This window comes from Aethalodelphis obliquidens, unplaced genomic scaffold (assembly GCF_003676395.1).
Source record: "Aethalodelphis obliquidens isolate GAN/ISIS:26980383/991018 unplaced genomic scaffold, ASM367639v1 scaffold24, whole genome shotgun sequence".
NCBI lineage: Eukaryota > Metazoa > Chordata > Mammalia > Artiodactyla > Delphinidae > Aethalodelphis > Aethalodelphis obliquidens.
This window is the reverse complement of record NW_020837968.1, coordinates 11,608,753-11,636,649: the sequence shown is the minus strand read 5'-3', so window position 1 is coordinate 11,636,649 and position 27,897 is coordinate 11,608,753. Positions and strand designations below refer to the sequence as shown.

The 27,897-nt window shown below is 36.3% G+C and overlaps 1 protein-coding gene across 8 annotated transcripts in view; it reads left to right on the top strand.

Annotated features, from left to right (window-relative positions):
• GPATCH2 (G-patch domain containing 2) overlaps nt 1-27,897 on the top strand; it is a 173,989-nt gene that overhangs the window by 127,718 nt on the left and 18,374 nt on the right. For 7 of the 8 annotated variants that reach the window (XR_003436130.1, XR_003436129.1, XM_027122199.1 and 4 more), the window contains exon 9: nt 23,431-23,519. Coding sequence is in view for 6 of the 8 variants with exons in the window: in XM_027122199.1 (XP_026978000.1) it covers nt 23,431-23,519 (89 nt within the window). In the remaining 2 variants the exon portion in view is untranslated. Of the gene's footprint in view, nt 1-14,166; nt 14,617-23,430; nt 23,520-27,897 lie in introns of those variants that run through there. The other variant, XM_027122204.1, reaches the window with a different exon arrangement.

Here is a 27,897-nt window from a genome sequence, read left to right as displayed (position 1 = left end):
TCTCTGAAAATGTCTTTATTCTAGTCTCACATTGATTGATTTAGCTGGGAATTGAATTCTACTTTGGAAACCATTTTGCCTCAGGATTTTGAAGACATTTCTCCAGTAATTTCCAGTGGTTGCCATTTCCTCTGTTCTCCTATTATTTGGATGTTGGAGCACCCTCAAATGATCCACCAGTTTGTTTTTTTTTTTAACTTCTCTGTATTGTTGTCCTCAAAGACCTCTGGGCAGTTTTATTAATGGTTCCGTCCCAAATGTTTTGTGGATTTAAAAAATTCTCTAATACATCGCATTTCCAAGAGCTCACCTCGTTTCTTTGAACATTCCTTTTCTACATCCTCTTTGTCCTGTTTGGTGGATGTGGTGTATTTTCTTGTCTCTCTGAGGGTATCAGTTGTGTTAGGCATGAGGCAACCTGTAAAGGTGAAATAAACACAAGGAAAGACTCAAGCTTAAATTTCGTTACAACACTGAGTGCAGGATGAAAATTCTTCATTTGTGTGCATTTTTCTGTGTTCCTCCCTTGAAGCCATTTTCTTCCTTAGTATTTTTAATATTGGCTTGACTTTCCTTACCCCTTTTGGATGAGTGACTGCACTTCCCTTTTTCAACTTGTAGAAAAATATAAAGGTTAGAGAAGAGAACTGTAATTCATTGAATCAATCAATTTTAGGACCATTTACTCCCCAAATATACCAGGCAGATAAGAAAAGATAAGTGTACAAGTGGTCTGCTGTTAATGACTCAGAGCTGAGATTTTGAAGTGCATGAGTACAGCACACTCTTAAGGTGGGCCTTCCTCACTGAAGCTCTGAATGAGTAAAGGGCACTGCAGTTATGGCTTTAACCTCTGGAATGTAGTACTTCTTACCCTCGGCTCCCTGGGGGAATTTTCAAGATCTTCATAGAAGGGTTTTAGGGACGTATTTGCCAATGCCACTGACTGTAGTGCAGTTTGACAGTTTTCTGGGTGTCCAATTTATGGCATTTCTCCTTTTTTGCCACATCTACTTTAATGTTCATTTAGGCTCTTTAAATCAATGATGGGTGCAGGAGAATTGTCTCTTTTCCAACTCTTAGACTGATTTGTGTCTAACAGTACCAAGGAGGTAACAACCTAAAGTTCTCCTTTAAACACATAACCCACTTTAATAATTTCAGTCAATTCCCTCAGGAAGTTCTCATCAGTAACAGACTCTGTTTTTCAAGGTTTCCTATACTTCCGCCTCCTGAAAGGGCATCGTTCCTTAGGATTTCCTACCGTGCTTCTCATTCTGCAAACATCTCCTCCCAAGCTTCGTTCACCATCAACAGTGCTCGTCGTCACATGCCATTCCATCATATGCAGATAGTTATTCCTGAAATATTAATGCATTGTATTTGTTCATATGTTTATTCTAAACATAATTAACATTCTCATACTTTTATGATATACTTCATGGGTCCTATAATCAAACTTTTGACTGATTCAAAAAGGTAAAAAAAGGTAAAAAAGAAAGCCTTAAAAAAAAGGTAAAAAAATGATAGGTATAATGTAAACTAATTTAAACAAATACTGATTATTAACAAAGGCATAATTTGATCTAATTGCTTCTAGTGATACTGGTCTTATACATCTTTCTTGTGGTTTGTTGCTTCATTTTTATTCTCTGTGGGGAGCCCATATCATAGACTAGGTGTGTCAGATATTGAGTGGTGTGAACATTTTTCATCAAGACACTATCCTCACATATTCATTTGATGTGTTCTCCCAAGATTTTACATTGCGGTGGTGCTTGAAGTTACATGTTTCCTGTCTTACATTCCTGTGTTGTTTATATCTTATTGGTTATTCCCATCTGATAATTCTTTTTGATTAGTCTGCAGGGTTTTATTTTTCAATCATTCTTCCATTTCTTCAGTGTTCTCTATCCATTTTCCTATTATGAAGTTTCATCTTAGTTTTACTGTGTACTATCTCTCCCCTAATATGTAATGCATGTCTAGAGTTTGTTCATGCCATTCTCTCATTTTTACATACCTTTAAACCTTTGAAAGCATAAATAAACTCAGGAAAACACAAAGGTCTTTCAATATATAAATGCATGAAAGCATGTACATTTTTTTATTTTTAAAAACCACTACGTATTACCTGTCACTGTCAATATTTAATAATTAACAGGCACGGTTTTTGAGTGATCGTTGCATGCAATAGATTATTAGCCAAAGTGGAACATACATACATACACACACACACACACACACACACACACACACACACTCAGCTAAACATTGAGATGATGCACCTAAGTGTTTTATAGAAATACTAGTGACATCTAGAGTTATTCTTTAACCTGTATCTTTCTCTTAAATTCCAGACTTGCTATTCAAACCCTTTAGTTTTTATTTCAATCTTCAGATTTTATACTTCTCAAAATTAGAAAAATCTTTTTCTCTCCCTTCACCTCATTTAAAATTACAATTAAATAATTCTACATTGTTTCTCATATCATAACCTTTGATTAGTACCAGAAAGTTCAATATAGCCTTCCCAATTGAAAGTAAGTAAAACATGCATGAAGCAATGCCTGACACTGAGTGATGTACTGTTCTTGAAAAGATCCTGCTTTTGTAAACACATTTTTATGTTAATGATTAGTCTTTATCATTCTAAGAATCCATACAAAAAGACTGATAGTAGATCATGTCAGATCTGGCATCTTCTTTTTTTTTTTTAATTTGCCGTGCTTCCTTACTTACATGATTTTTGCCATTTACATTTACTCTTGTGAAGCACCAAGGCTAAATTATCTGGCAGTCTGATATGTAATTTGCAATCGAGTAAAAACATTTTATTGCCGATATTATTAAATTTGACTTACTATTTTAAAATATCTTTCAGAAGCATATGTTAATTCACTTTTACTTAGTTCTTACAAGCACTACATTTTTCATCTACTAGTGTCAAATGACTTGAAAATCCCTGGATGCTGTGTGCTCTAATTTCTTGTGTGCTCAATTAATAAATAATAAGGAGGGGAAAATAAACTTTTTTTTTCCTTTGCTGTCACTTTCTTGCCTGATTAGTAGTAAAAAGAATCTTCTAAAATGAAAAAAAATGGCAATAGATTTAATCAGAGAAACAAAACAAATCCCATCTCTCACACACACACACACACACACACACACACACACACACACATTCATGTCAACCTTCTTCCGTCAGGTTAGAAAGAACATTCCTATTTACATTAATACAGAGCATATTTGTTTTCACGTGACGATACAAGTCACTGTATTTTGTTGCAGATGTAACGAATAGAATTACAGCTGTTCTTTATTTGATCTTCTAAAGATCCAAAGATGTTCAAGGATTCAGTTTGCTCAGTCTTCCCCATAGTGTCATCCGTTATTTGGGAAGGAGACCTAATCTGCAACAGATACAAAACTATCTGTCATTTTGCGAGTTTGCCAAAAATAAATGAAACTATTAATTACTACATTTTTGAGCAGCTGTTAATAAATTGGGATAACTGTTCATTAGAGTACTGGTTAATGACATGGACTGTATTTGGCTAGTGTTGCTTTTCACAGAAATGTATCAACAAAATTAAGTGCATCAGCAAAAGTAAGTGATGCTTTATTTTAATTATTTAAAATGAGACTTACTTATCCTACATTAGTAAAGATTTAATTTAAAACAAATTCTCTTTTGTCATATTAAAACTAATGATTCGGGAGAGGCCACAACAGTGAGAGGCCCGCATACCGCAAAAAAGAAAAAAAACAACAACTAATGATTCAACACCATATTTTAAAGCAAGTTATATCACTCAGCATTTTATATTCTGCATACTTTATATTCCAAAATGATGGCTTGAAACTGCTTTTAAAATACTAATTTTCGAGATAAAATTTCTAGTCCTTTATTACTTTTCTTTTTCCAAATCTAAAATTAGCATTAAATTTTATTGTTCTAAAAACATTTACTCAATCCTCTAGATAGAAAAGTATCTTTTAGATTATTTTAATTCATTCTTCTGTATGTGTGAATGAACAATTAGGAAGTATTCACACATTCCCTTTTTTTTTTTTTTTTTTTTTTTACACATTCCCTTTAATTAGAATGTATGCATTCCATATTTATTTAACTGGAATACATTTAATTGCACATGTGTTATAATTTTTTAAAAATTTGAATAGCTTCTAGGTATAGATGTATTTAGAGTAGAATAATTGGAAACATACCACATATGCAACATAAGTGCTTTCCAAGGAATTTAATTAATCTGTTGTACTCTATATAACCAAATTATTGTATTTTAAAAAGGCACTGTTCTCAGAAAGTCAATTCTGCCTCCTGTCCTTTTGGCATCCTGAAATTCTAAGCTTCCTTGCCAAAATTTTAAACTAATGATTATAGAGAGTTATTTTAAATTGTGATTAAACTAAATAAAAGTAATTATCAGCCAGTTAGAATTTTGAGAGATTGCTTTTCAGTTTAATGTGAATAACCCACACAGAAAAGAAAAAAGGGGGATTTGCCATTTGAAATATATAATATGTCCAGTGTGTAGTAAGTAAAAAAGCAATCAAGTACTCCGTGGTGAAACATTCATTACTGTTTCCCCTTTTTCTTGAAATCTGATAGATGAACTAGATATTTTCAAATGACTAAAAGTATGCACAGCCTCTCACCTCTGGAACAGCAGTTGAATTTGGCCATGGTCACTAATAATAAAGAAGAGTTAGCATATGAAAACTGTTCCAATGACCTATAGCTGAAATAAATTTGTCTTCTGAAGTCCACTTCCTTACAGACTGGTGTCTGTTTCACAGTTGGCACTCCCCAAATTGGTCCTGTGATTAAATGGGCATGGGCACGGAACTAACCTTTAACTCCCAGAGATGGTTCCCCTAGGAAATGGTGACAGCACACCTGCAGGGCCACATCACAACAGCTTGTATTGCTACTGCTGCCTGCATTAGAATTTCATTACAGGGGCATTCAGGGATCTGTTCATGCAATGTGTATATGCGCCAGAATACTTCCCAAAACAACAAACATCCCTAACTTATTAGTAAAAGAATTGATATAAAAATTAATATTTTAAATCAGCAATACAATAAACAAGGCCACTACTTGATAATTTGTACCTTCCAGGCCCCAGAATAAACCTAATAAAACCATCTGCCACATGGAAAACACTTTCAGTTTAAAATACTATTTTATGTCTATAGAACAGAAGTTACATCAGCTCTTAAATTTTGAGGTATGTAACTGTTTATAACATAACAGGAATCATCTGCAATCTAAAAAATTTAATGAGTACATAAGTAATTAGAATGTTTTAATGTTTCACTTAATAATTTATAAATATATTCAAATATTAAGCTATTAACTATCACTTGTTTTAGCTAATTTTAATTATCTTTCACTTCTGAACCAATTTAAAAATAAGTTCAAATATCACAAAATAATGTCCCATACAGTTAGAGCTATGTATTTAAAAGAATCCATTTCTTCATAATCAGTATTTTTCCTTGCCCTTTCTCTTTAGAAATATTTTTTCATCACCCCGTAGTGACTTGTTTGTATACTAAGATATTGTTGGGAATTTATCTTTTGTTTATTTCATATACTTCTGATCAATTCCAACTCATGCCCAATTATATTACACTAAATTAACATAATTCAACAGATGTTGATATTTAAATGTTTTCTGGCATTCAAATCTTGGACAGCTGTCTTCGAGCTTGGGGAAAAGGCAAACATTTAGAATTAAATGCTGAGCATATGCTTAAATTACTAATTAGAAAGATGGAATAAAAACTATGCATTATCCTTTCTAAGGACAATAAACCTCAGATAGGGATTTCTGTAATCTTTTTATATCAGGTTATAGTCCAAGGATGTATACATACTAGATGATATGGACTTCATGGATAACTTCATTTAATTTCAGATTTGATCACTTTAAAATTATGGAGAGTCTCACTAAAATATGAAAAACCTATAATGGCTTCATACTGGCAGTCTTAAGAGTTGAAAAGATGCCTTTTCACTTGCAATGTCAGGATGGTAAAAGCAGTTTTTAACAATATTTTATTATGGAAGATGTCATCATAAGCAGAAATACAGAGAAAAATATAAGTTCAAAACTGCAGCTGTCAAAACTGTCTTAGGTAATTACATGTGGCCAACCTTGTTTCATCTATATCTTATTTCAATTGAAATATATCAGTATGTTTCTCTAAAAAGTAACAGTCTCTTAAGGAAAAAAAAAAAACACCATACCATTATCACATCTATTAAAAAAGCAATAATTCTTTAATATGTATGTATGTATATGTGTTGTTTAATTACAGCTGATACTCAGATGTCTCCAATTATTTCATAATCTTTTGTCTTATACGTTATTTAAATTGGGATCCAAATAAGAGCTATCTGTTAAAATTGGTTGACATATATATATCTCAAGTTCCCATTGATTTATAGGCCCTCCTCCCCCTTTGTTTTTTCCTTGAAATTTTTTGTTTGAAGAAGTTAGATTAGCAGGTTCCATTCCTGGTCAGGAAACTAAGATACCGCACACCATGTGGTGTGGCAAAAAACAAAAAAACAAGAAGAAAAATATGTCAGATTGTTTGTCCTATAAAGTTTCCCACATCTGAGGAATGTTGCTGATTTTATCCACGCGGTGTCATTTAACCTATTCCTCTGTCCCTTGAGTTTTCTGCAGTGGGTATTTCGAGCTAGAGAATTGATTTGATTCAGGTTCAGTTTTGTTGTTTTGTTTTGGCAAAACTGTTCCAGAGGTGGTGGCCTAGACTTCTCTCCCTTCCACCTCTCTTTCTGTGATTTATTAGCCATAAAGATGGTTACCCCAATTCATTCACTAAGGGTCACAGAACGGTGATATGTTAATTCTGTCCTCTCACTTTGTTTCATTAATTGGATTACTTCTGTTTCAAACTTAGCCCCTTCAAATACTTGATTACTCTGAGCTACAGATCATGTAGGTAAAGCAAGATAAATACTTGCTCCTTTTCCTTTAGCCATCAGTTTTCAAAATTAATTCCTTACACTTTCTGGAGGTGACTGGTGAAATTTTGTTCAATTTTTTTTAAACTAATTGATTTAAACAGATCCCATGTGTTTCAGTCCATTTGTTATCATCCTAATTGATGTTAAAATTGTCCCATCTTTGGGCAATGGAAGACTATTTAAATGGGTTCCTGAGTCTGTTTCCTTGCTACGAGACTTTGCTTTCTTCCTTGCTTTCTGGTATGTTTATATTTCCAAGGCTACCTTGGACCTTTCCTGGCCTAGACCAAGAATCAGCCATTTCTTTAAGAAGTGCTGATTCGTTTACTGGGAAATAATTTTAGAACCCACAATCCACGTTTTAGGGGTGTCATTATTTCGAGGTCTTTTTAGTGAAATACTTAGACTTTTTTTTTTAACAAATTAGCTCATACTGATAGTTCCAGTTCAAATTCAAGACTTCATTGTTTTTGTATTTTCCATCATTGGCTTTAATCTATCTTTTTTCAACATAAAAAATATTACCTCTGGTGACAGCATAATAATTGTTCATTTTATTGATCCCACCATACATACACAGTATTTTCAGAATCACCATACCATCATGACCACTGATAAAATAATTACTGAAAATAGTTTAAGTTTTTCCCTTTTTCTAGTCTTTTTGTACTTCGTCTATATTTCACTAGGAATGCACAAATTCCCGTGTTTTAAAGTCACTTGAAATCGTTTCTAAGTATAGATACACTAATCCATAGTTAGGTTCATTAGTTTCATTTTAGTTTTCAGAGACTGCTTTTTAAAATTTTATTGTTTTATAGTAATATAAAAATAGTTACAGGTTCCACAATCAAATCTCCTCAAGAAGTTACTGTCAAAGAAGTCTAACTTCTATTCAGTCCCCACCACTTGTTCCCCTCCCCCCATCATATAGGTAGCTATTGCTTTGTTTTCTTTTGTTTACCCTTCCATTGGCTATTTTATTTTCTATTTTTAAGATAAGCAGACATATCTTTCTCTCCCTATTTTTCCATTTCCTTTTCTCTCACTCTCACTCTCACTCTAGTATACCGTTTGATTTTTAGGAAGGCTTATTTTTTGTAATAATTATCTTTATACTTTTATATAACAGCCTTAGTCCCCTTCCCCTTTTGAGGGTGGGGGGCTATTTGCAGTTGGTTCTCTGCTCTGAGCAGGATTGAAATAAGCTAGGAACCTCTTTGCCCTTCTCATTCCTCTCCCACACATTTGTTTTGAAGTTAATTATTTCTCTGCTAATACCTACAGGACGTTCAGCAAATTTATTCTATTTTTCCTATATAGCTTTCATTTCTTTCCATTTTTAGGTAGTTGTACTGTACGTATGTGTGTAGCATACATATAGTCTGAAGCATATAACCATTCAATACTACACTGTAGTATTACAGTCTGAATCATACAGCCATTCAATACTATACTGTCTCCTTAGTTTCAGTTCTAGTTGTAGTTTTAATTCAGTTCATTTAGTTTTAATTCTATGAATAAATATGTTTTTAATGATCCCTATCTTATCTGAAGTCAGTGCGTCTCTGCTCTTTCTGTTGTCTGAGGTTTATTCTCTGGTTGATTCCTCCAGCAGGTCTCATGGGAACAATATTCCCTGCGTCCCTGCATATTATTAATGGTTTGTCCAGACCCTGTATATTTAAAGGTCACTTTGGGCAGTTATACAATCCATGGCTCATATTTTCTCTCCTTAACTGTTTCAAATATATTAGTCCATTGTTTATGTAAAATGTTGTTTTCAGTGTGTGATAGAGTCTGATTTTTCTCTCACATATAAGTGACTTGGTGTTGCCCAGATGCTCAGTATATGTTTTTCTTTTCTTTAAAACCCAAGGGTTTGACTAGACTCTATGCTGATGCTGGTCATTCTATGTGTTTTTCCTAAGGATGAAGTAGGCTCTTTCAGTGGTAGTTTTATTACTTTTAAAATAAATTTCAAGATTTTCTCCAATTATAATTTTTCATATTTATTTTGTTTCATTGCTTTGGTTTTGTTTCAAATTTTTCTATTATACATATATTGGATCTCCTTGCCTATCTTCAGTAGCTATCACTTTCTCTCAAATCTTTTTTTATTTTTAACGTTTTTATCCTTTGCATTTTCCATTCTTCATTATGTTCTTATCTTTTACTTCTTCATCATATTTATTTACTCTTGTGTCCTAGTTCAGTTTCATTTCTGAAGTGATTTTTTTTTTGCCTTTTATTTCTGTTGTTTTCTGAATGCTGTCATCTCTCTGGCTAGTTATTGTTGTCCAAACGTTTTGGGTTATCCTACATGTTATTATGTGGATTCAAAAACCACAGTGTCACTGCCACCATATTCTCAGAATACTCTAGTTATGACTTTCTTTTAGAATTACAGGAATCCAGGACTTCTACATAACATGCCTATATTTAAGTGGCAAAATAAGTGATTAGAGTAAGTAGTCAGGTTTACATTTCTCTACTGATACAATAGCATGTCATGGTTTTCTAGTCTTTTAGTATGATATTGCTTATGTTTCTTTTGAAAAATGATGTTCAGGGACTTCCCTGATGGTCCAGTGGGTAAGACTCCGTGCTCCCAATGCAGGGGGCCCAGGTTCGATCCCTGGTCAGAGAACTAGATCCCACATGCACGCCACAACTAAGAGTTCACATGCTGCAACTAAGAAGGCTGCATGCCACAACTAAAAGATCCCGCATGCCACAACTAAGACCTGGCACAGCCAAAATAAATAATAAATAAATAAATATTAAGAAAAAAATGATGTTCGTGCACAATTTCCACACACCTTTAAGGACTTTTTGTGCCAAGTGAATAAAACGCGCTGGGCCAGGTGATACGTGTAGAACCAGGATTTGATATCCTAGTAAGGAAACCAACCATAGGCACTATCCTTTACTCCTTTCAGTCTCTCACTCGTGTCCCCTTCATTCATTCCCCACAGCCCAGCCAGAATGGCATTTGGAAATCCCATATGTATTTGAGTGTTCTTAAACATTCTTAATGGCTTCCCATTGCCCTTAGGATCAAGTCCTAAACATGGTTTGTAAGGCCTTTCTTGGTCTTACAGTTCTTACTATTCCAGCATCATCTCCAATTACTCTTTGCCTTGAACACTATATACCAGTTCATATAATAGTTCATATAGGGCTTCCCTGGTGGCACAGTGGTTGAGAGTCCGCCTGCCGATGCAGGGGACACGGGTTTGTGCCCCGGTCCGGGAGCATCCCACATGCCGCGGAGCGGCTGTGCCCGTGAACCATGGCCGCTGAGCCTGCGCATACGGAGCCTGTGCTCTGCAGCAGGAGAGGCCACAACGGTGAGAGGCCCACGTACAGCAAAAAAAAAAAAAAAAAAAAAAAAAAAAAAAAAAAAAAAAAAAAAAATAGTTCATATAATAGTACCATAAAATTTACTGTGTTAATGATGTATAGTAGTACCTCAATATCCACAGGGGATTGGTTCTAAGATCCCCTCCCCCATGAATACCAAAATCCACAAATGCTCAATTCCCATATATAAACTGGTATAGTATTTGTATATAACCTACACATATCACCCCTTATACTTTAAATCATCTGTAGATTACTTATAATACCCAATACAATGTAAATGCTATGTAAATAGTTGCTGGCACACAGAAAATTCAAGCTTTGCTTTTGGGGACTTTCTAGAATTTTTTTTTTTCCAAATATTTTTGATCCTAGATTGGTTGAATCCGCAGATGTAGAACTTGCGGATACTGAGGGAAAACTGTATTTTATTTTAACTCATTTAATTTCCAAAATTACCCTATGAGGTAGAGATTCTTATTATCCTCATTTTACATATGAGGAAACAGAGAGAGGAGTTAAATAACTTTCCCAGCTCAAGTGGTAGATAATATGTACAGCAGTGTCCTTTTTATTTTCCAAGTCTTACTTCTAAGGCGTATAAAAATTAACTTGACCGTTTTCTCAAATCTAGTAGCGAAAAACCATGAACTCTTCTGAAATAGTAATTTTTAAACATTATTTAGATCACTTATACATTGCTTAGCAAAAATAAAGTGACATTTTGACTGATCACAGCTAATATGATTTTTATTTGATCATTTGGCATTTGTTTTCTGAAAACTAAAAAACGTAGAGGCTTCCATGGTTTTCCAAAGAAATTCATTATGTAAATGAAAAAAGAGGAAAGAGTTTATATTTGACATTTAATCTCTGTATACTGTTTCTTCATGGACATTTAAAGGCAATAGACCTCCCAGATACAGAGAGTAATAGACCTGGTTTACCAAAATTATAAAGGATGTTTGGTTCTAAGATCTTGATGGCAAAACTAATCCTGAGTATAAGCTAAGGCACTCCAACTTTGCAAGTGTTTCAATTGAATTGAATGAGGAGAATCCTGAAGTACTCTTCCTCCTAATTATTGAATATTAGTGTTCCTGTAGTCATCACAAGCTTCCTGTTACCTTACCTAGCTAATACTGTATATATTTCACAGCCTAGCAAACATTTGCTGACAAGTCTGCAGAAATTTTAAGTACGTAAATGTTCATTCATCTGCCAAAAGCTATCATGGAAGTGTGGAGTAACTGAAGGCATTCCTTTCACTAAGTTACACTTAGTGAAATGCAAAATTATGTAGAAAGGGAAACACTTTACCGTCAAGGTACCTGCATATACTTTAAAAGCTGGTTTACATGTAAAAGCTTGATTTTGCAGATATTTGTATCCCGAAGCCCAAGATATGAACCAAATAAGTTTTGTGGTTTTCTATTTCCATAAGTAAACATTTCTTTATTATAGCAATTGGAACCTCAATAAAAATACTGATTATCATAAAGACAAGTTACTCTAAAAACTCTGGCATGCCTTGTTAAATTTCATTCAACAACTATTCAATAAGTACCTGAATTGGCAAGGCTTGTAAGCGACAAGGGAAATTTACTTTAAAAAATAAAACAGATATGGACCCCACTGCCTTCAAGGAATATACAGTCTGGTTAGAGGATTAGTTCATGTACATATATAGCCTTAGTTGAAGGCAGAAAACATTGTTTTCTCCAAGGAGTGAGAAATTATTCTGGCAATGGCAATCAGAAGAGGCTGCATAAAGGAGGTGGCATTTTAACTGGGTCATAGCATCCCAGTTGAATTCCATCAATAAGCAATAATTTAACCTAAATTCAAGTAAGTTTATATTAAATGGTGATGCTGTCTGACATATTCTAAAGTAGAAATAACTCCTTACATCTTTCAGAAGTTTAAGACATTCTGGCCCATTATTAAAATAACCAGTTTTTATTACCTCCTCTTTATGGAGATAAGAGTGACAACCCTATTTTCCTTTGCTTTTCAGTATTCTTACTCAGCAGATGCCCATTACAGCATATAGAATTATGACATCACTTTAAGTCCCCTCTCAACAAGCAAAGTCACGGACACTTTACACAAGTCAAAGCTGAGCTCAGTCTTAAGCCTGTATCTGCCAACTCAATCACGCGAGTGAATTGTAGACTCTCTTGAATGAGCAAAACCTCTCAACTTCAAGATCTGCCTTGGAAATGTATCTACATTTGATTCCATCTCTTCATTAGAGCAGTACATTTCTGACTACAGCTGCAATAAAATCCAGAATTATATCTACAAAAAAATATGGTCAGGCATTTTTCCACTGAATTTAATCATCAGTGTAGTTGACAAACTGGTTAATTCAGTCAAACAGGCAGCTTCATTCTTTCTTTTCTAGAGAATTTAAAATAATTATGAATGGACAGATTTGTTGAATTTCTTAACACTTGATGCTGCAAGGGGATGTCCTCTCCTCCCACTCCTTTATAGGGTCCAGCTCCCACCATACTGAATTGCTTACAGAGCCCCAGATACAGCACGTCATGTGTGCACCTCAGGGCATTTGTGCCTCTTCAGATGTGTTCTCTCAGCTAAGGGCCTAGAATGCCTTACATGCCTGCTTGGAATTCTCTTTGAATATGGAGTTGAAATCATTTTCCCCCATGACTTTAACCCCTAGCAGATGAAAGCCATATCTTTTTTATTTCTCGATCCTGTTTTATGGCATGGCGCGCATTACATTTTCAGTAGATGTTTATTAAATGGAGTATAATAACTGAGTTGAATGAGATACTGTGGTATAGGGGAAAAAATGATTCTTTCGAGGCAAGTGTTCCTTGGTTCAAATATGAGAACTTTATATTCTGTTTATGTGATCTATGACAAGTATCAGTTTCTCTGGACCTCAGGTTCCTCAGACCTGGGTTTTTGTGAAGATTAAACAAGACAGTATGTGAAAATGTTTAGAATAATACTCCATATATAGCTGACAGTCAATAAGCTTGGATGTTCCTGGTGATTTAGATAATAAATTCTAAGACTTCAGAAACCAACATGTATTCAAAATAATTTTTTAAGATAATAAAATATATTCTCTGTCCTGCCCTTTTAACCCCATTATTCCCTGAAGCTGGTAAAGGAAAGAAACTCAGCACTTTTGTTCCAAAATGCTACTGAATTTAAAGCTGGGTTTAGAGTCAGAAATTATCGAATAGGACAATAAGTAAAAAGTCAATTCGAGAAATATATTCAAATATTATATACTGCACTGAATGAAGTGGATATGAAAATGAATAATGCATGGACTTCACTTTAAAAAGTTAAGAATATGAGGAATACCATAATTTTATTAATAGTTATAAAATGGCAACAATACCAAATACCATCCTGGGAAACATTTCATAGTGTCTGATCAGAGAGAGAATGTGGGATTATATCTGCGTCTGTAGTCTGATCTGATGGTTCTTTTATGTAAGATGCAAGATGTTATCAGGACCAACATTCCAATTTTTTAAATATAGACACATATCTTCTTGCATTTAATGGAGATATCCAAAAGAATCATACTTATTTTGAGTAATTTTTTATCTCTCCTAAGAGTCAATACTAGCTTTATCATTTTTTAAGGAAATTAGAATAAACTTATTGTTGAAACTCTATGCTGAATGTCAATGATAATCAGATTCCAGAAATGTATAGTTATAGCTAGAAATCAAGTAAATTAAGTCAATATCAGTTTACTAAGTGCCTATTTTTCCTAGGTACTATGGTGTGAAGAATAAAAGAATACTCCAAGATGCCTCAAATATCTTAGATTCTGCCTGGAGAGACAGTATCAAAATCTGAACTCAGGCGAAATGAATTTTTCTCCATTTCCACCAAGTGGTGGCCTGCTGCTATAACTGTGTGGATTTATTACATCGTATAGTAATTTCTTATTCATGTGTGTCTCCTGCATTAGGCCATGAGCCCCTCAATGGTAGGAGCTCTTATCCTTCTTTGTGTTTCGTTTAGCGTCTAGTGAAATACATGATTCAGAGTCAAGTTTTGTTAATTGTTAAATGAGTATTTTTGAGTGAATTTAAATAACAGTTCAAGAAAGTGTTATCCTAAAAAATGCATGATTGATTGCCAAGTGGAACGTGGAGGCAACAGTTGTTACTGAAGTTTGATTTGTTTTAGTTCAATAAACATTTACTGTTTTGCTCATAGATGAGAGGCACAACTAGCTTCTGTGAATTAGACACGGTGCTTGGCCTAAAATTGTTTCCAGCGTATACTTAACTGACGATCCACTCTAATCCGAAAGCAACTTGAGGACATACAGTAGGACAAGTTTAATGACAGAGATATGCACAGATAGGTAAGAAATGTAAAGAAAAGGCACTTGGAAAGATAACGAGCTTTTAGTAAAGTTTGAAGAAGCGAAAGAACATTTAGATTTAAATGCCCTGGGAGAACTTCGCAGGGAGAAAAGGCAGGCTCTCAAAGACGGCGGTATTAGGAAACACGGCAAGGAAGTTTTTCTAGTGGGTAGAACACACTGCTCGTGTGTTAGCACGTATGCACGGACTTGGTGACTGACAATTCCTTAAAACAAAATCAGAAGGAATTAAACAAATATGGGAAGCATGATGGCGGTACCAGGGAAGCTAAAATGTAACAGCGGTTCTCCCATAGAGAGTTTTTGAAACCTTCCTGAATAATTTGCTCTCTGAAAAGATTAACTTTCCTCCCGATGTGAGAAGGTCCTCATTCACATACACTCAGAACGTTCTAATATCTACCCGAATTGCATAAAACAACCTCCACCACTTTCAGGTACCATTTGTTTAGAATAATGAAGAGCTACAAAAAGAAGCAGCATTTAAATGAGCTGCTTAGGGATATAGACGTGTGTGTTTATTAACCCACACAAGGAGTGATATCACCAGAATCACAGACCCTCGGGGCTTTAGATGAAGCATGGAACACACCGGTGGAGAAGCAAGTCAGCTTTGAAGTGGGAAGTACCGAGTGGTGGCCAAGAGAAAAATCTGTGGCAGTGGGCTGACCTGAGAAAGTCAGTGGGTTTCAGACTCACAGGAGGCCTGTGGGTTTTTAATGAGTTTTTGAAATGAAAATGAGTGCTTTATTCTTACATGCTATGACACTTTTAAAGCCAGCAGAATCAAACGTTAAGGAAGAATTTAATTTTCCTATTAACTACCAAAAAAATTCCTACTTGTTATTTAGAAATGACCCTCATTTATATCCTTATTACAGCATATTGATAGTGTTGAGATGTGATGAGTTTATACCATCATGTGTTTATTTCGTGGCTGTTTCCTGACACTCCACACTAGGCATTCTTCTGGTTGTCTTATACCATTGTGTCCCCTGTACTGTGTGATCCTGGGTAAATTATTTCACTTCTCTGTGCCCTGGGCTTCTTATCTGTAAAGTGGAGATGGTAATAATAGTAAATTTATTAGATAACAGTTATCAGTTGCTTAGTGTGGGCAGGCACTGTACCAAATGTTTTACACCAGTGATCTTTAAATAAAATCTTCAAAAAACCTTTGAGGTAAATACTAATCTAATCCCAATTCTTGAAGGTAAGGAAATTGAGGCAAAGGGAGTTTAAGTAACCTGCCAAAGATTGGTTAAAATCCTTCTCAAACATTGACAAATATGGTGTAAGTTGGCCTTTTCGGAGAACTAGTTGGGAAAACAGAAATGGCAGCGTCAGAGGAAAGAAGTTCTGTCGGAGACTCAGGCAGATCAGGCCAACAGAACCTAAAGCTTCATCTAACAAACACCTCAGTTTCCACGGTGGGAAAAGTTCCACCATGCCGTTGACAAAGAAAGACCCCCCCAGCTGCGAAAACCGCTTACATTTATTAACCCTCTTGTTTGCTGTTTTCTAATTCATCTCATTATAATTTGTTTGTTTGTCCCATGCTCATGGTAAAAATAAAGTCCAATATTAAGGAGAGGCATAAAGAAGAAACTTCCCACCAGATGCCATCACAGTGGAGCTAATCGTCACCAGTCTTTTGTTGCATAGTTTCCATACCTTTCAACAAATACATATGCATGGTCTATAATTTGGAAATATTAGTTTGGTTACTATGAAGGAAAGTAAAGCAGGGTGAGGAGACAGAAATGAAGGGGGTCGCTTTTTAGGTAGAACATAGGATAAGTGTAGATATTTGGATGAGTTTTTTTTTTTTAACTTACATTATTAAATTCTATTATTTGTGTTACTGTAAAGAGCAAAGGTGGTCTATGTGTATAGCATATTTTAAATATTCCATAGAAATTTTAAGGTAGGTATTTTAGCTTATGAATACTAGTTTGGTATCCATCTATAATGTTTGGTGTTAATGTCTCTGTTAATGGTTCAGAATCAGAGAGGAATCATGGACCTTCTTGCTAAAAAAGTATGCATATGCACATTTTGCACAGGATTTCATAAGGTTCCCGGACCACCTGAAGCCTCCCACCGTCTCCCCCCTTGTCACCCCCTTGCTCACTACAGTTCAGCCACGTGGCTCTGCTCTGAGGACCCTGGAGAGTCCTTGGCTGCTGGGGCAGTGACTGGGCCCTGAGCTCCCCGAGAGCCTCCTGACACACAGCTGTCCCTCACACCCGCTGGGAGCTCCATGGGGGACGTCCGTATTGGCGTATAACCTGGCACAGAGGAAACGCACAGGAAACATTAGTTCTGGCAGCAGCCACCAGATACCTTTATGTACCAGGATAAAGCAGATCGGGAAGAAGTACGTCTGGACTTGAACTCTCAGACGAGGTGGAAGAAGCACTAACAGGACAGACCCTTCTGAAGCTGTTGAGGGGAACTGCACCCTGGCAGGCAGATCGCGGTATCCAAGGGGTGGAGCCTCAGACAACAGGTAATCGGAGGTTATTGAACCGCAGAGTAAAGAACCGCCCGAGCAGGTAGGCGGTGACAGGAACAGGGGCCAGGAGCAGCTGACGCTTGGAGAAGGTCAGCCTGCAGCGTTAGAGACAGATCCAGTCACCAGGTGCATTTTAACATCTGGGCAAGTCCAGGCAATGACCTAAATCTAAAAGAACTAAGATAGGGGCTTCCCTGGTGGTGCAGTGGTTGGGAGTCCGCCTGCCGATGCAGGGAACGCGGGTTCGTGCCCCGGTCCGGGAAGATCCCACATGCCACGGAGCCAGCTGTGCCCATGAGCCATGGCCGCTGAGCCTGCGCATCCGGAGCCTGTGCTCCGCAACGGGAGAGGCCACAACAGCGAGAGGGCCACGTACAGAAAAATAATAATAATAATAATAAAATAAAAAATAATAAAAGAACTAAGATATCAGAAGGTTTATAACGAAATAGGACATGTCCAAAGTAAAGCAAGGGTCCAAATCCTGGGACACAAGTACTGCGTCAGCGCAGAGTTATAACTTAAACTACCCCTTGCTGATATCAGGATTGTTCCCAAGCGAGGGGAAATGGGCTTGAGACAGAACGTGACGCCACATGACCAAAGCCACAAGAGACAGAAGGCGCCAGAACCAACAATTGATCAGGGTGTGAACATACAATACCAAATGCAAAAGGTTTATCGTGCACAAGAAGGGGCACGATGTTGAAAGAAAACATCATTAAAAACAAGGATTTAGGGCTTGAAGGTGGATAAGAATCCACCTGCCAATGCAGGGGACACGGGTTCGAGCCCTGGTCCAGGAAGATCCCACATGCCGCGGAACAGCTAAGCCCGTGTGCCATGACTACTGAGCCTGCACTCTAGAGCCCACGAGCCACAGCTACTGAGCCTGCGTGCCACAACTACTGAAGCCCGCGCACCTAGAGCCCGTGCTCCGCAACAAGAGAAGCCACCACAATGAGAAGCCCACGCACCACAAAGAAGAGTAGTGTCCTGCTCGCCGCACCTAGAGAAAGCCCGCGCACAGCAACGAAGACCCAACGCAGCCAAAAATAAATAAATACAATAAATGTTAAAAAAAAAAAAAGCAAGGATCTAATGCGATCCTGGTTAGTTAAGAAATATTTATGCTCAACAGTACTTGATATGTGCATATTGGCACAGAAGGAAAAGTGCTAGAGACTGATGTTTACTCGTTCAGTTAATATGTTGAGACATATTGACACTGAATAAAGCGGAAGAGGGGGTGATTTGGATCTAGAAGGGAAAGTTCACGTAGGGCTGGATTTGCACCGATTGCTCCTCCAGTGACACCACAGACCCGCTTCATCTGTGCAGCTGATACCCTGTCCAGGCTTATATTTTTCTAACTGACAGTGAGTGTTCTTGCCTAATGCCAGGGCCCATAGTCACATCTGTTTGTCTCTTCTCTGCAGCTTGTCCGAGGCTGCTTGGGAACACATCTTATCCAGGGGGCAGCTTTCACTAGGCCTAATTCTCTGAAAAGCCAAATGCGCATACAATGAAGAGACAAGTTCCTCTTGTCTTCTCTTTAATATTATTGTGTTTGACACCGCCTGCTTCAGCCCTTGTCAGCCCTTGTCAAAAGACAGGTTCTCAGGCAAGGTGGTCCTCCCTAGTATTTTTTGTCTCTGCTTTGTGAGGTTTTTTTAGATTTTTTATAGCTTTGTTTCTTACTTTTTCTTTCCTCTGGATGAAATGCCCACTTTCCCGCCACCACCCCATTTAAAAGGATGACGGGATAACCAAGTGAAGTCTGGCTCAAAAGCAGAACAAAACGAAGATTTCCCTCTGAGCTCTGCTTTCTAATACTTAATAGGAAAATTTTCAGAATGAGTACAATGGGAAACAGTGTTTCAAATCATAGCTGACACTGCTTATTAAATCCATGACAAAAAAGCATTATTTCTTTAGCCTTTCCACTTAAAGATATGTGTATGTTTACCCCTAGTATTTTAAGGTGTTAGTAGTTACAAAGTTACCAGGTTCTGCCTTTTTCCCCTCTTTCCACCCAAGCAAAGGCTCTCACTGACACAAATATACTGCTAGGGCTGATGGGTAATTTCCTAACAGTGCCTTACAAAAGGACCTTAACATTTTTTAACAAATTTGGATCTGTTCCTAGGACAACGTATGGTCATTCTTCAAAACACCACAGCAAAAACAAACAAACAAAAACCAAAAATTGCCAACCACCACCTTGAATAATAATCCACGTGTTCTGCTTTGCAAAGACAAATGACTCATTTAGGCTGAAGTAACTAGGCTGCCTTTGAGACGTTCATTGATTTTAAATTTAAAAAAATAACTGCTCTGTTTTGCATTAAGAATGACAACTAAATAACGGAGTAGACCTTGCTTAGTGTTATTTGTAGCAACTCCGTTGCACCTGTCTGAAGGAAAGGGGGGAGGACAGGCTTAAATGAGTAATCTTACTGATCAATAATCCCGATCTCTCAATGTGCTGTAGCAGGTAGTCAATTCTTGATAGAATTACTGAAATACAGCTCGCTGTTTTTCTTATGGCTCAGGTCTTTGGGTTCAGTGTACTGACTTTATTAACTTTAACTTTATTCTCCTTGAATGTTTGTCTCTTTTCCTTTATGTAGCTAACTTGGGGGTGGGGGAGGGGAGTTGAAGGAAAATGTGCTGTTCCACTTGTTCTGTACAGATACCCAAAAGGGAATTTGGGGTCCAGCAGATGAGAAAAAGGCTTAGAAGAGGGAGTTGTTCTTGGAATTTGTTTTTCACCCTCTTTGTAAACAGGCGTTCCTAATAAATTTGAACAGTGTAAGAAAAATAATAAAGTTTTAAAGGCGATATGGACTTGGGAGAATGGTTTTTCAAGCAATTAGAAGACTCCGGTTACATACAACTAGTGCAAGAACAATGTAAGTAGAAACTAGCCATCTTAATGGTCACAATGAACAGCTACTGTGTATTCTAATGATCTCTAAAAAGGTATTTCTTCAGAAGAAGTTTCATTGTGTAGCATGATATTATTCTTAATTATAACAGAGACTGATAACCTGGGAGGAACTTTGTGTCTGGACTACTCACAAACCCGGTTACTCTCCCAACCCCAGCTCGTCAGCATCCCATGAATCTGGCCAGCTTGCTTCTGCTAAGTGATCTTTAATGACCCCACAGCAGGTATAAAATCCAAACACCTTCACGGGGCCAATGTGGCACATATGGCCCATGGTCGAGCCCCAGCGTTCTTCTTCCGTCCTATTATATAGTTCCTTCTGTAAACACTGCTACCCACACATCCTGAACTACTCAAAATTCTCTGAACAGAACAAACTCTTTATCATTTAGAAATACTTTCAGCAACAGGTATAGAAAACCTGACCAGCAGTGGCTTAATCTAAGAATATTTATTATGTTTTAACAAGAGGATAAGAAGTAGATAGTCCATGGGTTGGTTTTCACAGCTCCATAACAGAAGGGCCACACTCTAGAATTCGGGTTCCCACTTTGTTCCCACTTTCAGAATGTTACTTTCCCCTCCTCTGCTAGTCCTGTTGGCCACGCCTATCTGGTACATGCTCTGCGGAAGGTGAACTACTCCAGTCTTTTTTCTAGGGGGGAGGTTTCAAGAGGGATCGGAGATGTGTGAGGATAATGTTGTACAAATAGGTAAAATCATGTCTCTTTTACAGATATAAAATGAATATGCATTTGAAATTTTAACTCATTGATTAATGAGGGAACCAGGCAGATGTTATAATGGGTTCAAAGGAGAAATGAAAGAAGCACAAATGTATATGGAGTAAGGAAGATTGAATGAACGTACCGATGGGTGCAAACTGGCTTTTCCACAGCGGGGAGGATTGTCCTTCCTCGGGACAGAACTCACTTGCATTACTGCAGACGAGTTATTTTCCATTGCTTTCAGTTATCTATAACTTAGAGTTGTAAAATAGCTCCCATAGAATCAGAATCAGGTGAGTAGAAGGGTGTACTCTATAGTTTTCCATTGAAGCACCGATTTTTCCCTACAAAGAAAAAAGGTATAGTCAGTAAACGCTTAGAATTGTTTTAAGGACTAAATATCATAATCTCTAGTAATATTAAGAAAGTTCATTGTGCCTGCCACTAATTCATATATTTTGACTTAATCTCCCCACTCAGACTTAAAACTCTTCCAATAATAAGAACTGAACTTTCCATTTCGTTGGTATCTTCCACTTCCTTTTTCCTCATTTTCACCATAACTATGGAGTCTTATGCTAAGTCAGCAGTAGATACTAGTAATTGCTTGCTGAATAAGTGAATTCATTAATTTTTTATAAAAAGGATGTGATACTGGGCTTCCCTGGTGGCGCAGCGGTTGAGAGTCCACCTGCCGATGCAGGGGACACGGGTTCGTGCCCCGGTCCGGGAAGATCCCACGTGCCGCAGAGCGGCTGGGCCCGTGAGCCGTGGCTGCTGAGCCTGCGCGTCCAGAGCCTGTGCTCCGCAACGGGAGAGGCCACAACTGTGAGAGGCCCGCGTATCGCAGAAAAAAAAGGGATGTGACTTTTTAATTTTTTTAATTTCGATATAGCTTTAAAAATAGATAAATATATATATAAAAATATGTTTATAAAATAAATATATAAAATATATATTATATATAATATATAAAATAAATATAGCCATTTATTTTTTCTTGGTATTATGAGCCAAAACCACACTTCAAAATCCAATAAAAATGTTATAGTTATACACACTAGTAAACATTTTGACATGTGTGTGTATGTATTTCTGCAAAGTTAATCATTAATTGAATGAACTAATTTTAAAAAATATTTTAATAATTATAAATATTTATAAAAGAGAATCATTATGCACTCAATACAAAGGGAAGAGAAAACTAGGTAAATACCCGTTTGCTTCTACCTATATTGATAGATTTTCACAGTATGCTTCTTTGGTTGTATATACCCCTTGGATCAGCCAGCTCATTGATTGTACTTTACTTTGTACATTATAGATAGAATCTGTATTTAAAGTAATTTTACTCCCCAACTCCAATTTTTCATTATATTTAAACACCTGGGTATAAGTGTGGAAGTATATATTTTGAGTTTTACCTGAATTAGTTCCTTCCTTTTACATTTTTCTCTAATAATCTGGTTGTTTTCTAATTGGGTCCTATAAAACTTCAGTATACTACCACATGTCTCTCTGAATTACTAAACAGTCATGTTTTCTAGTAAACATGCTTTATTTATTTCTGCTTCATGATCCCCAGGTACTATCCCAACCCCATGTCGGGGATTATAATCCAGAACATGAACATAAGAGTCCTCTATAGCTTGAAAATCTTGAAGACTTTTTACAGCTTTTCCATCTTATTAGTTTGTCTTGATTTCCAATTGAGCCATTTCTAATTTTTCCAAAACTCGTAAATTTAGGAGTCCATGTTAGACAGACAGTCTAATTCTGACTAGTTCCAAGAGTAGCAGAAGGTCTGCTTCTTAGTTCTTCTACATCACGTCTTTACAAAGGTAATCCAATATCACGTTAGCTTGTCTAGTATCAATATCAGCATTAATGCATTCAAATTGTTTCCTCACCTAGCCGATAAATAATTAAAGAATTCTAATCCTGTGAATTGTCAGGAAGAACATCACTATTTCCTTCTATTTAAAATGTTTTAAGAGAATTCACTGCCACATAATATCCTAAAAGAAATTGATCATACTTTTCCTGTAATAAATGTTGTTCTGACAGTAAAGCATTAGTAACCAATTGATAACCTAGCAACAATATTGTGCTCTCTTTAGATAATTAATCTTAGCTATTTTCCTGTCAGAAGCAACAGTGCTTGATTTTATGTTGAGCCAGAAAGATTGCCAGTTTTGAAAATTAAAAAGCATTCCTTTTATATTATTCATTCCAGTAACAATTTATGATGGCGCATTTAGCTGCTGAACGCTTGTCAACAAACGTAATTATGTTTCGATATAAACAAGATTGGTGGTTTTACTAGGCTGCTCCATCTTTGTTGAGAATGTTTTGATTTAGGTTCAGATTATACAAGCTGTGTATTTATGTGTCATTTCTTTCCCTCCTTTGTTAATAGTTTTTTCTGATAATTACTTGTAGGCAAACAAGCATGCATTTAGGATCCCTATGCACTGGAGACATCAAACGGAGAAGAAAAGCTGCACCTTTGCCTGGACCTACTACAGCAGGTAAAAGAAAAAGGGCTTGGGGCAAAACACACATCTAAAGTTCATAAATCATCAAGAGTAAAATACAGATAACCCTTAATCACCAGCACTGAGGAGGAAGCACAGTTACAAGAAACCAGTAAAGCACATCATTTGCCTTTGGTGTCAGGATGTATTGTGTGTTCTTTGTGTAGGTTTTTCGGGCCGCCAATCACTAAAGTATTTCCTACACACCTGCAAAACTGTGTGAGGTATTACAGGATACAGATACTTCAAAGGCTGTGTCTTTGGCCTCAAGAAAGTTACAGACTTGTTGGGAAAACAAGGCATAAATTGATGAAAAGGTAAATAACCCCAGAGGAAATTAATAGTAATGAGTTCACAAGTATTGAAGCAGCCTCAAAACACAAGGCCCATGTGGTAGTAGATGCCAGCCTGGTGATGAATGTGGCAGTCTGGTTTCTACACCCAGCTCTGCAGAGATCTTTGATTTCGTCTTTCCTTACTTAGACAAGTTAGCATTAGAATAAAAGATCTCTCATCATTTCCACCTCAAACACCATGTCATTCTAATGAGTGTATTATAGGGAGAACCACAGGTTTTGAGCTGAGAGAAGTCACTAGACCAAAGGGGACAGGAAGCCTTCCTGGAAAGGCAAAGACCTGAGCTTGGTAGGGAAGGATAAGAATAAGATTAATATGTATTGCAAGATCTCGTGCAATATACCCTGAGAAAACCATAATTCAAAAAGGGTCATGTACCACAGTGTTCATTGCAGCTCTATTTACGATAGCCAGGACATGGAAACAACCTAAGTGTCCATCAACAGATGAATGGATAAAGAAGATGTGGCACATATATACAATGGAATATTACTCAGCCATAAAAAGAAATGAAATTGAGTTATTTGTAGTGAGGTGGATGGACCTAGAGTCTTTCATACAGGGTAAAGTAAGTCAGAAAGAGAAAAACAAATACTGTGTGCTAACACATACATATGGAATCTAAAAAAACAAAAATGGTTCTGAAGAACCTAGGGGCAGGACAGGAATAAAGACGTAGATGTAGAGAATGGACTTGAGGACACGGTGGGGGAAGGGGAAACTGGGGCGAAGTGAGAGAGTAGCATTGAGATATATACACTACCAAACATAAAATGGTTGGCCAGTGCAAAGCTGCTGCTTAGCACAGGGAAATCAGCTCGATGCTTTGTGACAACCTAGAGGGGTGGGATAGGGAGGGTGGGAGGGAGGCTCAAGAGGGAGGGGATATGGGGATATATGTATATGTAGAGCTGATTCACTTTGTTATACAGCAGAAACTAACACAACATTGTAAAGCAATTATACTCCAATAAAGATGTTAAATAGAAAAAAAAAGATCTCGTGCAAGAGCAGTAGTGCGGGAAGCAGAGATAAAAACCTGTGATAAGGGAGCCGACTAGGCCTTAAATGTGGACACGCGCACAGGAACAAACAATTAACTGTATGGGTTTGCAGTTCAGCAAACTATGAGAAAATGCTTTCCATGTAGATCCTTGATCAATTACAAAGTTATTATTATAATAGTGGCCTATTGCTTGGGGTCCTTAACCATTCATATTTATAAACTGTCTCTCTCAGCTTCATTTAGGAATTCTTTTATAGGAAGAGTTATGTTCTCCAAGATTAATTACAGAATATGACAATAAGATTCAGATTCAACAGGAGAGTAAGCAGTGAGAAGGGGAAAATACAGATATAGATAACAGATATGAATAGACAGATATCTTGACTTGATGATTTCAAAGGAAGTAAAAGAGGTGAAGCTTAAATTCTGTATTCAGTAGACCTATCCCATAGTTCAGCACTAAAAAATTAAAGAATAACTTAAAATTGGAGCACCCACATACAGTTGTTGCATCCACATAAAGGGCTCAATTATGAACTGTAGTTATAAGTATAGTTACAAGTGTGATGTCTGATCTTCATCCTCTAACTTCGTTGAATTTTCAGAATTTGGAAGTAGGAAATACCTGTGTGCAGAATGTGTTTGTGTTCATGTAGAATAATATTTACTACTTACTGGGTGCCTACTGTGTACCAAAACCTTATTTTATCTTTGCAACAACTTGATGACTTAGGTGTTATTATCATTCACTTTACACCATAAAATGAAGATTCAGACATGTGTTAGGGTCTTCTTAGCTACCTAAGAAGGCAGAATGATTGAAGGGCAAAGGGAGGATTCAAGCCAATGTTTGCATGACTCCTAAACTCATGATCTTTTCATAACATACATATGGCCTTTCTGTAAGAATATATATGTAAAGACCATCTTATTTCATGTGTCTTATGCAATTATATATATATATATATATCTTTATTTATACATAAATAGATTATACACTTTATTTATATTTATATAGACTATTATGTATCTTAAGTGCCATAAAAGATTTATCTAAATTTGCTGTATAGAAATACAGAACTTTCATTACAACACTTCTAATATATCTCTTTATACAGGAACATATAGCCACTTTTAGATCAAATACATGTCATAAGTTCCTCAAATCTTTCATAAGGCAGGTATAGGATTCTTTAATATTCCCATTCCAGTTGAATGGACCCCCGAATTCTCTTACCTTTCAATGATTCAAACACTGGTGGCAGAAATAGTACAAGAACAATCTTAGGAATGTGACTAAAGCACCTCAGAGCCAGCAATAAGGAAGAGAGACTATCAGGGTCAGGTCCTAACACTCTGAACGTATGTGAAGTGAGAAGGAAAATGCATAATGGTTGGGGAGAGCGTAATGTGATTATTTCTACAGGGTGATTTTGATGTTACAACTCAGTAGCATCAGAGGAAATCATTTTTACAGCGTATAGGTATAAATACTAAACTTTAGCCTAAAACATTCATAAGCTTACAACAGCATATTCCAAGTGTTGTATTTCAAAACTTTAGTGATTCTCTTGAGACTCAAGATTTTGATTCTATTACTAGATTATTTATCTAAAAGAACATAACTCATAGAAACTTAATGCATTTTTGTAATTAATCCAATAGTATTGGAGTAGGAGAATTAGGTTACTCATTTTCGATGCATTTTTACAATCCATGCATAACCGTTCCTCTCAAAGAGGAAGAGAATGAGGTTACTTAAAAATCCTTAGTTTTAAAAAGAATATCTTCCAATACAAATGAATCAACTCTAAGGTGAAGATTATTCTCCAAATTCAAGTAAGAAATGCTTTTGCATAAATGCACTTTGATAATAAGGTTATGAATCCTAGATCATCTTGTCTCCAAAAATTATAGTTTTCAAATTCTGGAATATAGTTAATCACATAACAAAGAATCTTATCTTTATAAGTTTCCAAAGTTGAGTTAGCATGTAGAATTATTTTCAAGAAACTCTTCTTGCCATTTTGTAGGCCCTTATAGACCTCCCAGAAAACACATTGAATCGTGTGTTCACAGCTCCTTCTACCTTTAGTCAACATTCAATCTAAGCTGGAAAAAGACAGGTGAAGGTAACACTTTCTGATGTGAAATCAGGATTGGGAGTTAAAAGGCTGACAGTCTGAATATTGTTTGATGATCCCCTCTGATTTATATATGACATATTATGTCATCAAATAGCAGATTTAGAAAAGATTTAGCCAAAGTTTATCAGAAAACTATAATTAGGCACTTTATAATCCCACACTGTGTTTATACAACAATTTAAGAGGCTAAACAGTTATATACTGTATCCATAATAAATAATATTTTTAAAGATTTAAAGTTCCCTATGAAATTAATAACCCCAAATCTGATCATCTCTACCTGCTAGTGTACTGAACATTTTACCCACCCTGTTGAAACAATAACACTGAAGCATAATTGAAGTAAGGCTATAGACTAGCCAGCAGTGTTATCGGTTGAACATTTATTAATTGTGACAGGAACACCGAATTTATTTCAGCGCTTTAGCTTATTTACTGCTCTTTCACCTTCGTATTTTGTATTGACACAGGAAAATGAATATTGATAAGGTTAGGTATTGATTTTTAAATGTATGGCTTGTTCTTTGCCTCATTCAAAGTCACACGCCAAAAGATAGTGGATGTCTCAGTAGCAAAGAATGTAGATTTACTATTATAAAACTGAGAACTGTTGAAGCAAGAAGGTTTGCCAGCAGAATGCATTTTATAGTTTGAAAAATGTCATCTGTAAAGGTGAAGAAAAGCAGTGAGCAAAATAGGAATGTTATTAACACGTTTTTAAAAGGCCGTCAGCAATGTTGGTTATGGTCTTGTGTTTTTGGTAGAAGTCACAGCTTACTGAGGATTTGATACTAAAAAGATTTAAGTATGTTTATTGAGATATTGTGGCTACCACATTTTTTTTTTTTTTTTTTTTTTTTTT